This window comes from Zingiber officinale, chromosome 4B (genome assembly GCF_018446385.1).
Source record: "Zingiber officinale cultivar Zhangliang chromosome 4B, Zo_v1.1, whole genome shotgun sequence".
Taxonomy (NCBI): domain Eukaryota; kingdom Viridiplantae; phylum Streptophyta; class Magnoliopsida; order Zingiberales; family Zingiberaceae; genus Zingiber; species Zingiber officinale.
Window position 1 is genome coordinate 32,617,064 of NC_055993.1, and position 14,660 is coordinate 32,631,723.

General features: G+C 35.6%; 1 protein-coding gene across 3 annotated transcripts in view; it reads right to left on the reverse strand.

Moving 5' to 3' along the window:
• LOC121974929 overlaps nt 1-14,660 on the reverse strand; it is a 113,571-nt gene that overhangs the window by 67,721 nt on the left and 31,190 nt on the right. For all 3 annotated transcript variants that reach the window (XR_006110154.1, XM_042526217.1, XM_042526216.1), the window contains exon 19: nt 7,981-8,142. Coding sequence is in view for 2 of the 3 variants with exons in the window: in XM_042526217.1 (XP_042382151.1) it covers nt 7,981-8,142 (162 nt within the window). In the remaining variant the exon portion in view is untranslated. The remainder of the gene's footprint in view (nt 1-7,980; nt 8,143-14,660) is intronic.

The window sequence follows — 14,660 nt, forward strand, 5'->3', positions numbered from 1 at the left end:
CATCGTCGCCCTCCTCGGTACTGGATCGACATCACGACAGCCCTGGATCCTTCACTATGTGGCTACATATCTGGATTTGGGGTAAGTTGGTTAGTTTCAAGTAATGGATTGAGATTTGAGTCTAATCCTCATGTGTTAAGATGTTAGTTGTGATTTAGGGTATTTGTCTTGGGAGATCAGCAACCCCACCTTGTACCGGCTACCAATTCTCGACAGCCAACATCTTAGACCATGGATCAACAGCAGTGCATCCAGATTTGGGTGAGTTTAAGATTTAAATTCCTTTCTACATTGGATTGGATTACTGGTGATAGATTGTGGATTGATTAGGGTTATTTAGTCCATTTTGTTGGTAGAATGCTTAAGGATACTTAAATCCAAGGTAGTTGTGATTGATTATCAACCTATTGTTTTATTACGATTGTAGTTGATACATGGATTAAATGGTGGTGTTAAATGGAATAATCAGTTGATTGGGGTTGTCATGATTGGTTGATGAGAATTAAGGAATTGATCGGTGGTTTAAGAATGGACTCATTAACTAATTAGATTTGGATTGTTAAGTGGAATTAAATGAGATTACCTAATCGAGTTAGAATTGGGTTTTGGGTTTAGCTAGTTGTTGTATACGTGATTAGCTAAATTGTATATCATGTGATTTGCAAGACGTTGATTCGAGACGAGCATCTCGACGTGGGATTTGTTCCAATGCGATCGACAGATAAAGACGGGTGGGTACCTTTGACTTATCTCTTTTAATATTGTCATTATGATATGCGTAGTAATTTATACCTAGTAGTAATGGTTGTGTTTAGCTGTCATTGGTATGTCACTACTTGATCCCTATAGCATGCCTTTGCTTGTTATTATCTGTTATGCATTTAGACTTATATTTTTTTGTTCTTGCCATGTGTACTTATGATCATATAAGTAGTGACATGCGTTGTCTTACTGTGTACAGGACTAGTTACTAGACATACCTGACATATGTACCTAGTTTCATGATACTTAGAGCCTTGTTGGATTTCACCTTTTTGGTATATATTATAGAGGTGTCAGAATTTACATGTTGTAGTGTCATGCGCCATATTACATGATTGTATGCTAGCACATCGCCAGTTACATAATCTGCACATGCAATCACTCATGGGTTAGTGGTACATCAGGCAGGGTGTGTGCAGTTTGCTCTGTCAGGGCTCCACTGGTCCGCTCATGGGTATGCAACGTGTAGCGGGCATGGATCCCTCCCCTTGACCATGATACAGGGAGATGAGAGCTTAGGCTCCCCACTATGTTTGGGGTAGGAGGATAGGTGCACTTCGACAGCATCCTGCCCACTCGATCACTCAGGAGTAGTGATGGCAGAGTGCACAGTTGTCATAGCCCTACCCACTCGATCTCATCATCGTATGTGAGATGGCTGACTGGCGTTAGGGGTGACCATGTCATTTGCATCATATGCATGGATTACATTTATTGCTTGTGATTGCTGCATTTTGGATGTTGTATTTTTGTGGATGCATATGTTTGACATGCATACAGGATACATTATGTATTTGGTCTGATGACTCTGCATCTGTTAGTGAGGTTCACACCCTTATGTTCGGATAGGAGGTCCCGGTGAGTACAATTTCTTCTGTTATTCAGTTTTGCATTTCCTTTTATTAGTAAGGAGACTGTACTTTATGATTATTATTGGTAGTTATATTTTACTATGCATATCTGCTTGATACCCGCTGAGTTGTTGAACTCACTACCCCTTATTTTTCATGTTGTTTTCAGGTTAGCACATAGATGTCGTGTGGCTTGGAGTATCATGTCTACCAATCCCACGTCACATCAGAAGATGGTTTACCTCGCTCTTGATTTCTTTTTATATATTCTTTATTGATTTAGCTTTGTATTGGTGTTTAGCCATGTGGCTATTTTATTATTTTGGTGTTGTGTTTGTGTTTAAGTCGTGTCGGCATGCATTATGTTGTTATGGTTGTATGGGCTTCCCGTTTATTTTTCCGTTGTATTTTTAGCGCAACCGTGTGAACTGTTTAATATATATACCTGCGTGGTTGTGTTTTTAGTACAGTCGTGTGGGCTATTTAATATATATAACTGCGTGGTTGTGTTTTTAGTGCAACCGTGTGGGCTGATGCATTTTGTTTGTGATGTATTCATGCTTCAGATTGTCACCAGTACAGGGGAGATGCTGCCAGATTTTCCCGTGGCAGAGACTCCTCTGGGGCGCGTGACATCTTCCTACAACTAATAATGTCAAGACTCCGAGCAGATTTCAATAAGCTCTTCCGTAATCTCAATTCTGCCCCAAATCTCCCCATGATGCCATGATTCCCAACTCAACCAGAAATCTCTGGTTCAATTATCATCACAAATTGAATGACCACAATTATCTTCGGTGGTTACAATCTATAATGATGTTCATCAACGAGCGAGGAAAAAATGGTTATCACTTAAGTGTTATGAATAAGCAGTCCGTGCCGAAAACAATCTGGTTATGTCATGGCTAATTAGTTCTATGAATGCAGAAATTAGTGAGACTTTATGTTGCAACAGCCTAATATATATATGGGAGGCAGTTCAGGATACTTTCTCTAGTCAAGACAACATTGTTTAATTATTTCACATTTAAAACACTCTCCAATACTTCAAGCAAGGTAACCATCCAGTGACAACTTATTTCACAACTCTCTCACTATTGGCAATAGGTGGATCTCTTTGAAACCCATAACTAGAAATGTTCTTAAGATCAAATATATTTAAGAAATTTGTGGAAAACAAGAGAGATTTTAAGTTTTTGATAGGATGTGATCAGTCTCTAGATGCAATAAGGGGCAGAATCCTCGGCACAAAACCACTATCAAGCATGGTTGAAAATTTCATTCCGTGCTGGGCGGAACGCCCACGCACTGAAACCGGCATCAATTTTGCGACAATTTCATGCACACGATAGAGTAATCGCGCTCACCAACGCTCGACAAAAGGCATGTCATGATTCCATCGCGACTGTCGTCGGAGGAGTCGCAGGACTCCTTCAACGGCGCCGGAGGAGTCCTGCGACTCCTTCAGCGGCGCCAAAGGAGTCCTGCGACTCCTCCGGTGGCGCCGGAGGCATCCCCCACGACTCTCTAGCACCGCGACACACAAAAATCGTGAATTTAGGGTTTTACTGTTAAAAATTAAATATTTTGATTTAATTAATTCAAACATTTCTAACTTAAGTGTGATATTTCAAAGAGCCTTTATAAAGTCTAACTAAATTATTCTAATAAAATATAAATATATTTACATTTTTTAAAAAAAATAAATTTTATTAATTAATATTCTGAATATTAATTTTACTAATTTAAATTGTATTTTAAAATTCTAAAAAAATCTAATAAATCAGATTAATATTCTGATTTTTTTATTTTTTTTATTTTTTCTATTTAATTAATATTCTGATTTTTTTATCATTTTAAATATATATTATTTAAAATAATAATTAATTTAAATAAATAAATAGTTAATTTGTATAATTATTATGCACAACGTAGTATTTTTTTAATTAATTTATATACTTATTATAGAAAAAATATAGAATTAATATAAAATTTAGATCCATGAATATTAAGATATTTAGCTTTTTAAATTTTAGAATTTTTTTTTTTTGAACATAAGAAACATATATTTTTATCTGAGAACATCTCTACTAATCTACTTAGAAAATATTATATGTCCTTTATTTAAGAAATTTTGATAAAGGTCTGTCAAATTTATGATTTCTAATAAAACACTTGTAATTTTGTAAATCTTTGATCATTTTAAACTGAGATAATTAAATTATTATTATTAGAAGATTATTTCAAGTTTAAATAAAAAAATACCGAAATCATATTGGCACAGTACAATACGATACCGAAACCATATCGTTCCGATCTGGGACCGAAACCTCGATATGGGTCGAGATTTTAAATCTTGCTATCAAGTCTTCGGGAGGCATTTTCAAAAGTTAGAAGGGAAGAAAGTCATATGTTGGTAATGTTGGGACATTCAAACATCGAAATTCAGCCTCTCAAGTCCACTGGAGCAAGTGCTCCGACTGCCCAGAATCCCTTTTACAGCACAATGAAGGGACGTCCTTTTTCATAAAAAAAAAAAAGAAGGGACATCCTAGGTGTGACTACAGTTGAAAGCAAGGTCACACCAAAGACAAATGTTGGAAACTTTATGGGAAACCAACAAATTGGAAGTCCTCTCAAGACCACAAAACAAGGGGAAATTCTGTAGTCACACCCATGACACAATGTGACAACTTAGTTCCTTTATCTAATGAACAACTTGATATTCTCACATCCAAGATGACATCTGAGGACCATTTCATACTCCGAGTCTCACATGCTCAAAGTGGTTCCTCCTATTGGTTGACGAGCACATTAGACTATGTTGGGCATTCCTAATAACAGGCGAATCAAAAGCAAGTATATCTTCCAAAGCTTCCATGTTATAGTCAAAAACTAATTCAAAGCTAATAATCAAATACTCAAGACTGACAATGCCAAAGATTTTTTTCAATTCTTGGCTCATACCTCAAATCTCATGGAATTGTCAAACAAAGCTCCTATGTTGACACACCGCAACAAAATAGTATGGCTGAAAGGAAGAATCACCACATTCTTGAGGTGGCCCGATTTCAAACTAATGTCCATTGCAGAAGCAATCCTCACTTCTACATACCTTATCAAATGCCTGTCTTCTTGAGTACTCAAATACTGCACTCCATTGCAGACACTACAAAACATATTTCCCCAGTCTCACCTTATCTCCAATCTTCCTCTCAAACTCTTGAATTGTACAACTTTTGTGCACATTCATTCTCAATATCGAGGCAAGCTTGATGCTCGGGCTCATAAATACATCTTTCTTGGTTATTCCTCTAATCAAAAAGGATACAAATGTCATTCACCAGTCACCAAAAAGTTCTACAATATTATGAATATTACATTCTTTGAAACTTACCTAACTACTCTAATACTACAATTCAGGGGGAGAAATTGACCAGTGAATTGCAGCATTACGAGTGCCCCCAAAAACTAGTGATTCGCCATCACCAAACCTTGATAATTACCCTCCTCATCCTCCTCCTCTACAGATGTATGAAAGAAGAAAACATCAAGGGTATGTACTACCTCAACATTGCCAAGAGAATTCCCCGAGCCAAGTTGAACCTAAATCACAATAGAAGACAACAGATTCTAGTCCATAGTTGAATTCTACATTAAATCTACCAATTACACATAGGAAAAGTATAAGATCTTACACTCAACACCCTCTTCACAGTTGCATCTTCTACGTGAAGCTATCATCACCATTTCATGCATTTGTGACTTCTTTAGACCGAATCAATATTCCTAACTCTGTGTATGAAGCTATTAAAGTTCCTGAATGGAATAAGGCAACTCTCAAGGAGTATAATACACTAGAAAAGAATGTCATATAGGTGATAACAAAGCAACCACCACGAAAGAAAATTGTGTGGTGTAGATGGCTATTCTCAGTTAAACAAAATGCAGTGAAACCATAGACAGGTAAAAAAGCACGCCTAGTGACAAAAGGATATACTCAATCATATAGTATTGATTATCATGAAACTTTTGCACCCGTAGCTAAACTCACCCATTGTTGCCAACTTGGAGTGGCAACTCTATCACCTTGATGTTAAAAATGCTTTCTTTAATGAAGATTTGACTGAAGAAGTATACATAGATATCCCTTTTGAAACAAGTGATACACAAGGAAAAGTAGGCAACCTCAAAAGGGTCATGTATGGACTGAAACAGTCACCAAGAGCATAGTTTGACAGTTCACAAAAATCTTAAAGAATGATGGATACTCTCAGTCACAAGCTAATCACACCTTGTTCATAAAGTATTTCTCAGATGGAAAAATCACAATTCTAAATGTGTATGTTGATGACATTGTCTTTATAGGAAATCATGGTGATGAAATTAGAAGACTCAAGTCTCTCATGTCCAAAGAATTCAAGATCAAAATTTAGGATAAAGTATTTCTTGGGAATGAAGGTAGCACGAAGCAACAAAGGCATATTTATTTCCCAACGCAAATATGTTCTTGATATGTTGCGTGAAACCAGAATGAGTGGGTGCCCATGGATCTCAATACGAAGCTTATGTCTAGAACTGATGAATTAGCCTCGAATAAGGGGCAATACCAACAGTGAGTAGGTAACTTGATTTACCTAACCCATACATGTCTGGACATAAGTTTCTCAGTGAGTCGAGTGAGTCAGTTTCTGAATAATCCATCTATAAATTACATGAAGACAATAAATCGTATATTGAAATAACTGAAGAAAGATCTAAGGAGGGGTCTTATATTCAAAAAATCAGGTGGCAGATCTTTAGAAGTATATACTGATGCTGATTGAGCAAGATCTCCAAATGATAGACAGTCTACATCAGTATATTGCTCTTTCGTATGGGGAAACCTAGTGGCATGGCAAAGCAAGAAACAAAATGTGGTTGCTAGAGGTAGTGCAGAAGTTGAGTTTAGAGCACTAGCCTTAGGTATTTGTGAGGAGATATGGCTAAAGCGACTGCTAAATGATATCAAAATTGAGACATCAAGCCCTATTCAAATCTTATGCGACAACCAGTCAGCTATCACAATTGCCAAAAATCCTATCCACCATGATCGTACCAAACATGTGGAGATTGATCGACATTTCATCAATGAGAAAATTAAAGATAAGTCAATCATTCTCAACTACATTCCATCAAAGCATCCTAACCAAGCCCTTGTTCAGACCTAATCTAAGTGAGATGAACACGATCCTTGGATTGCAAAACATCTACCGCCTAGATTGAGGAGGAGTGTGGAAAAATAATTTTGGCAGTAAAATCAATCTTAGCAGATTTATTACAAATTTATTATTTATTACAAATTTGATTTGATTTGATTTGCTATAATTAATTAAGAGATATTCTGTAATTAATTAGGAATTTTAATTCCTTAAACAGGAGTATGTGACTTGTATATAGAGGATACACGGATATTGAAATAGAGCAAGATATTTTCTTGAAAACTTTCAAATAGAAACCACATGAATCCGTCGGACCTCAAACATTAAAGATTATTTTTTTAACGATCATGGAGAGGGAAAGAGGAAAGAAGAAGCTATTAAAGGACTTGATCTAGTTGAAGTTGTTGGAGGTTGAGTGTCGAAAAAAATTCACGAGACAACAAACTAAATCAAGTGGTAAAAGCATAAGAGAACAAAGGTAAGGTAGTTGGAGGGAATTCCACAAAGTTTCAAGCCTTATTGATAGTTCAATTTGGTGAAGGTAGGACAACAAAGGGAGTAGTGAGTGCCACGAAAACTATGGACATATGACACAAACAAAGGCATCCATGGTACCGTAATATTGCACCCAAACTTACCTTCTTGGTTTGTGAGTTTGCAGACAAGTATAAGACACATAATTTACTCGACTTCCTTCATGCTTGAGTAAGCTAAGTTTAGTTTCTCAAGAGCAACATGAAACTGCAGTATAGATTTGCAGATATTATAATTTCGAAGTCCTCCAACTGCGTCTTGTGTAACATTAAAATACACACATCATAGAAACAATAATAAAACATTTCTATATAGAAAACAAATGCAAAAAATAACAAATCAAAATAAGAAATGAAATTGTATCCCTCTTTAAGAACGCTTTAAGAAAGGAGATGCAAATAAGAAATAGGAGTTGGCTCTCATTTCCATGCATAATATTTTTAAAGGAATGTTAATTGAACTCCTCTCCAAGCCAAATTAAGAAGAAAGGGAGAACCACATTCAGAAAATGTTCCTGATGTTTCTAAAAGACACATAAAGCTCTATATTAAGAACTAAGAAGAAAGGGAGAAACACGTTCAGAAAATGTTCCTGATCTTTCTAAAAGACACAGAAACGGAAACAGCACTTACCCACTTCAAAGGGCCAGGTTTGTTATCTTTGGTATCGTGCATGGCTAAATGACTAAATAATGACTGATGCAATACAGAGGAAAGAAGTGCAGCAATAGGTGCAACCCTCCTCTTATTGCAATTGACGTGTAATATCCAGGATGACTGAGCCAATTGCATCATCTGCAAAAAGGAAGAGCGTTAATATTATTTGATCTTGCATTTTACACAAAAATTCACTCATAGAAATCCTGAAAGTAGCTTTACTAGATTCTTAAGTATGTCAAACTAGCAGCTAATTTATTATGATGGGGAATATATAACCTCGGACAAGAGAAGATTTGTCATCCGTCAAGGGACTTTAACCACACAAACAGAAATAGATTAGGAAACAAAATTAAAGTAGTAGTCAAACATAAGTACTCCACATTGCTAATAAGGTGTAGAGGCTTTTATTTCCCAATTCATAAAGCTAGATTGTCACAACCATAGAGATCTTGCAACTATTAAACATAGTTCAATTGGAAGTTAAAGAAGATTTGCTAATCAATCTACGCAAGGAAAGAAAAAAAAACTAAAGCAAGATTTAAACTCTCAAACCATACCGTAGCTCATGGTAACGTATCCTATCATACCAGTATTGTTTCAATTTAATTAATAAAGGGGGGTAGGTCAGTGCATGAAGCTCTCATCAATGCGGATCTTGAGAAAAGGTCGGATTACATTGTGTCAATTGCACACAGTCTTACCTTGCATTTTGCAAGAGGCTATTTTCATGACTCAAACCCGTCACTTCAATGTCACATGGCAGCCCCATCTTCAAAACTCAATTAATAGAATTATTAACAATAAAAGGGATAATCTGGTGCACAAAGCTCCCGCCAATGCAAGATCCCAAGAAAAAATCGGACCACATTGGGTCTATTGTATGTTGTTTTATATTGCATTACAAGAGGTTATTTCCCCTCAAGGTCACACTACAATGTTATTAATAACTCAATTGAATTATTATTAATAATATAAGTAATTATATTTAGTACAATTTTTAATTAATTATTTAGTTATTAATTAATTAGATTAGTAATACATATTTAGTCTTCTATTATTTTTGTTAATTAATCTAATCACCTTAGTTTAATATTTAATTTTAATCTTAACATTTTCTAGTGCCCATGAACTTGACATGCTTTTCTTTTAAATATTGTAAAATTAAACAATTTTGTGGAAAAATTAATTTCTCTTTTTTTCCTCAAAAATGGAAATACACTATTATATACAAAATTACAATAGATAAAATAGGAAACAAGGAGAGATAATAGGAAACTAACTTATTCCTAAATATAAGATATCCTTCTAACTAAACCCTCTTAATTTAAGAGATTTCCTAAATAGATGTTTTCCATTCCGAGCTTGACTATAAGATCATGAAATGTTGAACTGGTTAGTCCCTTTGTTAACGCACCAGCGAATTTAGTTCTGAAGGGACATATGACATACACATTGATCCTTCCTCTAATTTTTCCTTGATGAAATGTCTATCAATTCCAATATGCTTAGTCATATCATGTTGAATAGGATTATAAACAGTATTGATAGCTGACTTATTGTCCCAATAGAGTTTTATGGAACATTCTCATTTAACTTTTCAAATTATCTAGAATAATCTTCCGTCGAAGTAGTTTACATAATCCTTGAGCAATGGCCCTAAATATTATGTAGATGATATTGCCACCACATTTTGCTTCTTACTCCATGTCACCATATTACCACCAAAGAGAGTACAATATAGTTGATTTTCTATCCACTAGAGAACCTGCATAGGCTTTTAAAGCTAGTGTCTCACTTTTCTTAAACAATATTTCTTTCCCGAAGTGACTTTCAAGCAATGTAATACTCTGTAAGCAACTTGAAGGTGAGATTCTCTTGGAACATGCATGAATTGACTAATTACACTGCATATGCTATGTCTAGCCGAATGTGAGCAAGATATGAGTCTACCAACCAACCTATAATACATCCTTTTGTTAGATTCTTCGTTAGCTTCTCCTATCTTGTGATTTGGATCCCTTGGATTAGAAATTGGCTTACACCCAATCTTTCCTATTTCAGCTAATCGACAGTCACATACTTCTATCGTGAAATAAAAATTCCTTTGGTAGAGTATGCTACCCCAATACCAAGGAAGTACTTCAATTTGCACAGTTCCTTTATTTCAAACTCCTCCACTAATTTACGCTTTAGATCATGTTTTTCCATTTCATCGTTTACAGTTAGAATGATATCATCTACATAGACTAGAAGAGTTGTCACCTTCCTTGAGTGCTTAATGAAGAGAGTATAGTCCCCTTAGCTTTGTTTATACCCAGACTTCTTTATAATTTTTACAAATCTTTTGAACCATGCCCTAAAAGATTATTTTAGACCATAAAGAGCCTTCCTCAATTTACATATTCTGCTCCAGTATCCCATGCAAATCTTGGTGGGAAGTTCATGTAATTTTCTTCATTTAAATATCTATGGAGAAATATATTCTTCGCATCATACTATATTTACATATTCTCTGAAGGAGAGTGTTGGCGCAACGATAAAGTTGTTGTCATATGACCAAAAGGTCACAGATTCAAATCCTGGAAACAACCTCTTGCAAAAAATAGAGTAAGGCTGCGTACAATGGATCCTTCCCCGAGACCCCACATGGCGGGAGGTTCGTGCACCAGGCTGCCCTTTTTTTTTTTTACATCATACTGTAAGAGTTGTTAGTTGAAGTGTGTAGCCAAAGATAGTTGAACTCTGATACTATTCATTTTTGCAACTAGAGCAAAGGTCTTCTGATAATCTATCCCATAAGTCTGAGTATATTCTTTTGCCATGAACATAGCTTTATATCTCTCAAGAGATCCATTTGCTTTGTATTTTAGTATAAAAATCCATTTATAATCAACAATGTTCTTCCCCTTTGGTTTATCAACAACCTATCATGTCTCATTCTTTTCTAATGCATCCATTTCCTCCCTCATGGCATCCCTCAATTCCTTTTTCAACAATGCCTCAGAAAAACTGTTAGATTTAGGAATAAACATGGTATTTAGATTTATAATGAATTTTTTTGTGGGTTGGTGATAGATGTTTAAGAGACATAGTGAGATAGAGAGTAGAGAGAGTGTTTGGTACATTCTCTAGTACCTTTTCTAAGAGCAATGGGAAGGTCAAAATTGTCTGTTAAGTCTATGGGTGGTTCAGTAGATTGTAAAGATTGGTCAAATCTTATCGTGATTCAAGTTAAGAATTGGAGGTTTGTGGGTGAGGTTCTTGGACCTATATCACTTCTGGAGCAGCCTTTCTCCTTGAATACACTTGAGGAATCCTTGGAGTATCATGAGGCACACTAGATAGGAAGGAAGATAGAGGTGACTCACTAAATGGAATAGGAATAGAAGGTTATTTGGTATGGATTTGAGTAGGAGGAAGATCAAGAGCATTAATTGATACAAATGACTCACAAATGCTATCTTCTGTCATTGAAATTTCCCCATGAGAATAGGACTTGGAGAATAGAGTATGTTCAAACAAGATAACATCAGCCGAAGTGTAAAACTTTTGAGATGAAGGGTGGTAACACTTGTACTATTTTTGAGTGGATAAGTATAAAGGAAGACACATCAACAAGGACCTATTTTACCTCGTAGTGGACCATGGATATAGACAAAGGCAATGCACCCAAAAATCCTAAGAGTAAGCTCATTTGTGGTTTGGAAATGAGGATAGAAATTGTTGAGAAGTTGCATGGGACTCTTGTTGTCTAAGACACGTGAGGGAAGTCTGTTTATCATGTATGTGACATTAAGGACAGCCTCTCCCTAATAGAATTTAGGGGCATTGTTATGGAAGAGAATAGCACATGTAGTGTTGAGCAAATGTTCATTTTTACTTTCTACTATTTCATTTTGTTAGGATGTATTAAAACAAAATGAGTCATGAATAATCCCCTTGAATTAGAAATAGGGAGACAAGATTTAGTTGAAGTAATCTCTAGCATTGTCAATCCTAAAGCTTTTGATTTTAACTCCAAATTGATTTTAAATCATTAAGCGGAAATTAGGAATAACAATGCTCACATCAAATTTTTGTTTGAGGAGAAACAACCATGTAACCCGAGTGCAATCACCAATTATGCAAACAAACCATCAAGCCTCAGAAATATTAGGAATATTAGAAGGACCCCATATGTCACTATGAATCAAATGAAAAGGAGTAGAAGTTCTTTTATTGCTAATAGGAAAAGGTACACGAGAATGTTTTGCCAATTCACAAGCATTACACTGAAATTTAGAAACATCCAATCCTTGAAAAAGAGATGATCAAGAGGTTTGTGATACAACCAAATGTTGTCATTATTGGAAAAACCGTGAAAAAACAAATTATTCCTAATCTTCTTAGTGGATTCAAGACAGTAAAGACTGTTATGTTCCTTAGTGTGTTACATGGGGGTATCCATCTCAAACCTATTTTCTCTGTGTCTCCTCGCATATTTAGTTGTGTTTGTTTTGATCATGATTTTACTCCTAGCTTAGATACATCGTCTCCTCGCTCCATTAAATACATCTTGCTTGGATACTCTCATACACAAAAAGGATATTGTTGTTTTGATCCACTCACAAAACGCAGTTACATCTATGCTAATGTTACGTTTTTATAGTCACAACCATACTTTTCCCCCATCTTGCTCAATCACCAGATACATCAACTTCTCCATTACTAATCCCACCATCTGTCTCCCACTATAAATGCTCCATCTTCCAAACCTACAGGTGTATATGAGGCGTTCTCGACTAAAATTTGTCTCATGTCCCACACCTCCTCTTCGTGCAGCTCCTAGTGCTCCTCACCCCTCCAATATTTATCTACACATTGCTCAACATAAAGGTATTCGTTCTTGCACTACCCATCCTTTATCTAACTATATCTCAACTTCCTATTATGAGGCTTATCAACACTCTGCTTAGCGGACTGCAATGGGTGAAGAAATATCCGCTCTTATCTCTCATGGTACTTGAGAGCTAGTAAATGCACCACCGTCCGCTGTTATTGTTGCCTATCGTTGGGTGTTTACTCAGAAGTATAGAGTTGACGGTACTATTAATCAATACAAAGCTCATCTGGTAGTCAAAAGATTTACACAAACTTATGGTGTTGACTATTTTGAGATGTTCTCACCTACTGCTCGTCTGAATTCTATTAGAGTTGTGCTCTCCTTAGCTGTCAAACAATCTTGGCCTATATTTCAGCTAGATGTGAAAAATACATTCCTTCGATTTGCACGAGACCATTTTTATGGAGCAACCTCCAAGGTATGTTGCTAAAGGGAGAATGCTTCTATGGTTTGTAGACTTAAAAAGGCTACTTATGGTCTTAAACAAAGTCCTAGAGCTTGGTTTGATAAATTCAGTGATATAATCAAAGTTGTTAGCTTTAGACAGTGTAAATCTAAACATTCTGTGTTTGTACGACATAACACGAATGGGATTATCATTATTATCATTTTTGTTGATGAAATCTTAATATCTAACCGTGATATACGTAGAATTGACGAAACTAAGAAGTATTTGTAGCAACACTTTGTTACTAAGGATATGGGGTGTCCTAAGTATTTTTTAGGAATTGAAATTGCTCACAAAAAAGTCTAAAGTTTCATTATGTCAACGAAAGTTTGCTATAGATTTACTCAAAGAAATGGATTGCTTGGAACGAAGTCGGTTGATACTCCTATGGATATCAATCTAAGTGTTTAGGATGATACTAGGAAATTCTTTGAGGATAAGGAAAAATATAAATGGCTTGTTGGGAAACTCATTTACTTAACCGTAACGAGACATGACATCTCTTTGCAGTGGGAATAGTCAGTCGTTTTATGGATAAGAATAAGCAAATGCACTATGATGTTACAATCAGGATTCTTAAGTACATCAAGAGGTTGTCATTTAAGAGAAATGGGCACCTAAAGATCGAAGCATATTCTGATGTCGACTATGTTGATTAAAGACTGATAGATGGTCCATTTCTGGATATTGCACTTTTGTAGGGGGATATGGCGAAGTAAGAAACAAACTAATGTTGCTAGGTCAACTGTCGAAGTTGAGTACAAAGTGGCTATAACTAAGATGTTATGGCTAAAGAATTTGCTTGAAGTATTAGGATTCACCGACAATGAACCACTATGTACTGTGATAATCAAGCGGTTATTCACATCATAAGTAACCCAGTTTTTCATGAGGACTAAATATATTGTGGTTGACTGTCACTTTATTCGTGAGTGTGTAATAGACCAGAAAATTGCTACTCCATTCACATCATCATCTAACCAAGTTGTCGACATCTTCACTGAAGCATTAGGAGAAAAACGATTCTCTTAACTTTGTGACAAGCTAGATAAGATTGGCATATATGCTCCAGCTTGAGAGGGAGTGTTGAATATAGTAGCTTAATTATAGGGATTGTGATTGATTAATTTGATTGTGATTGATTGTAATTAGCAATTGATAGCCAAAATTATAGGAAGTCTTATCTATATAAATACTAGTGTATTTGATAGAAAAGATAATTGAGATATACATTTTTTTCTCTTCTACATAGGGATATGATACCATAATTGTAGAGATTTAATTAAGTCTAAATAATATAAATATATATATATGAGAATGATG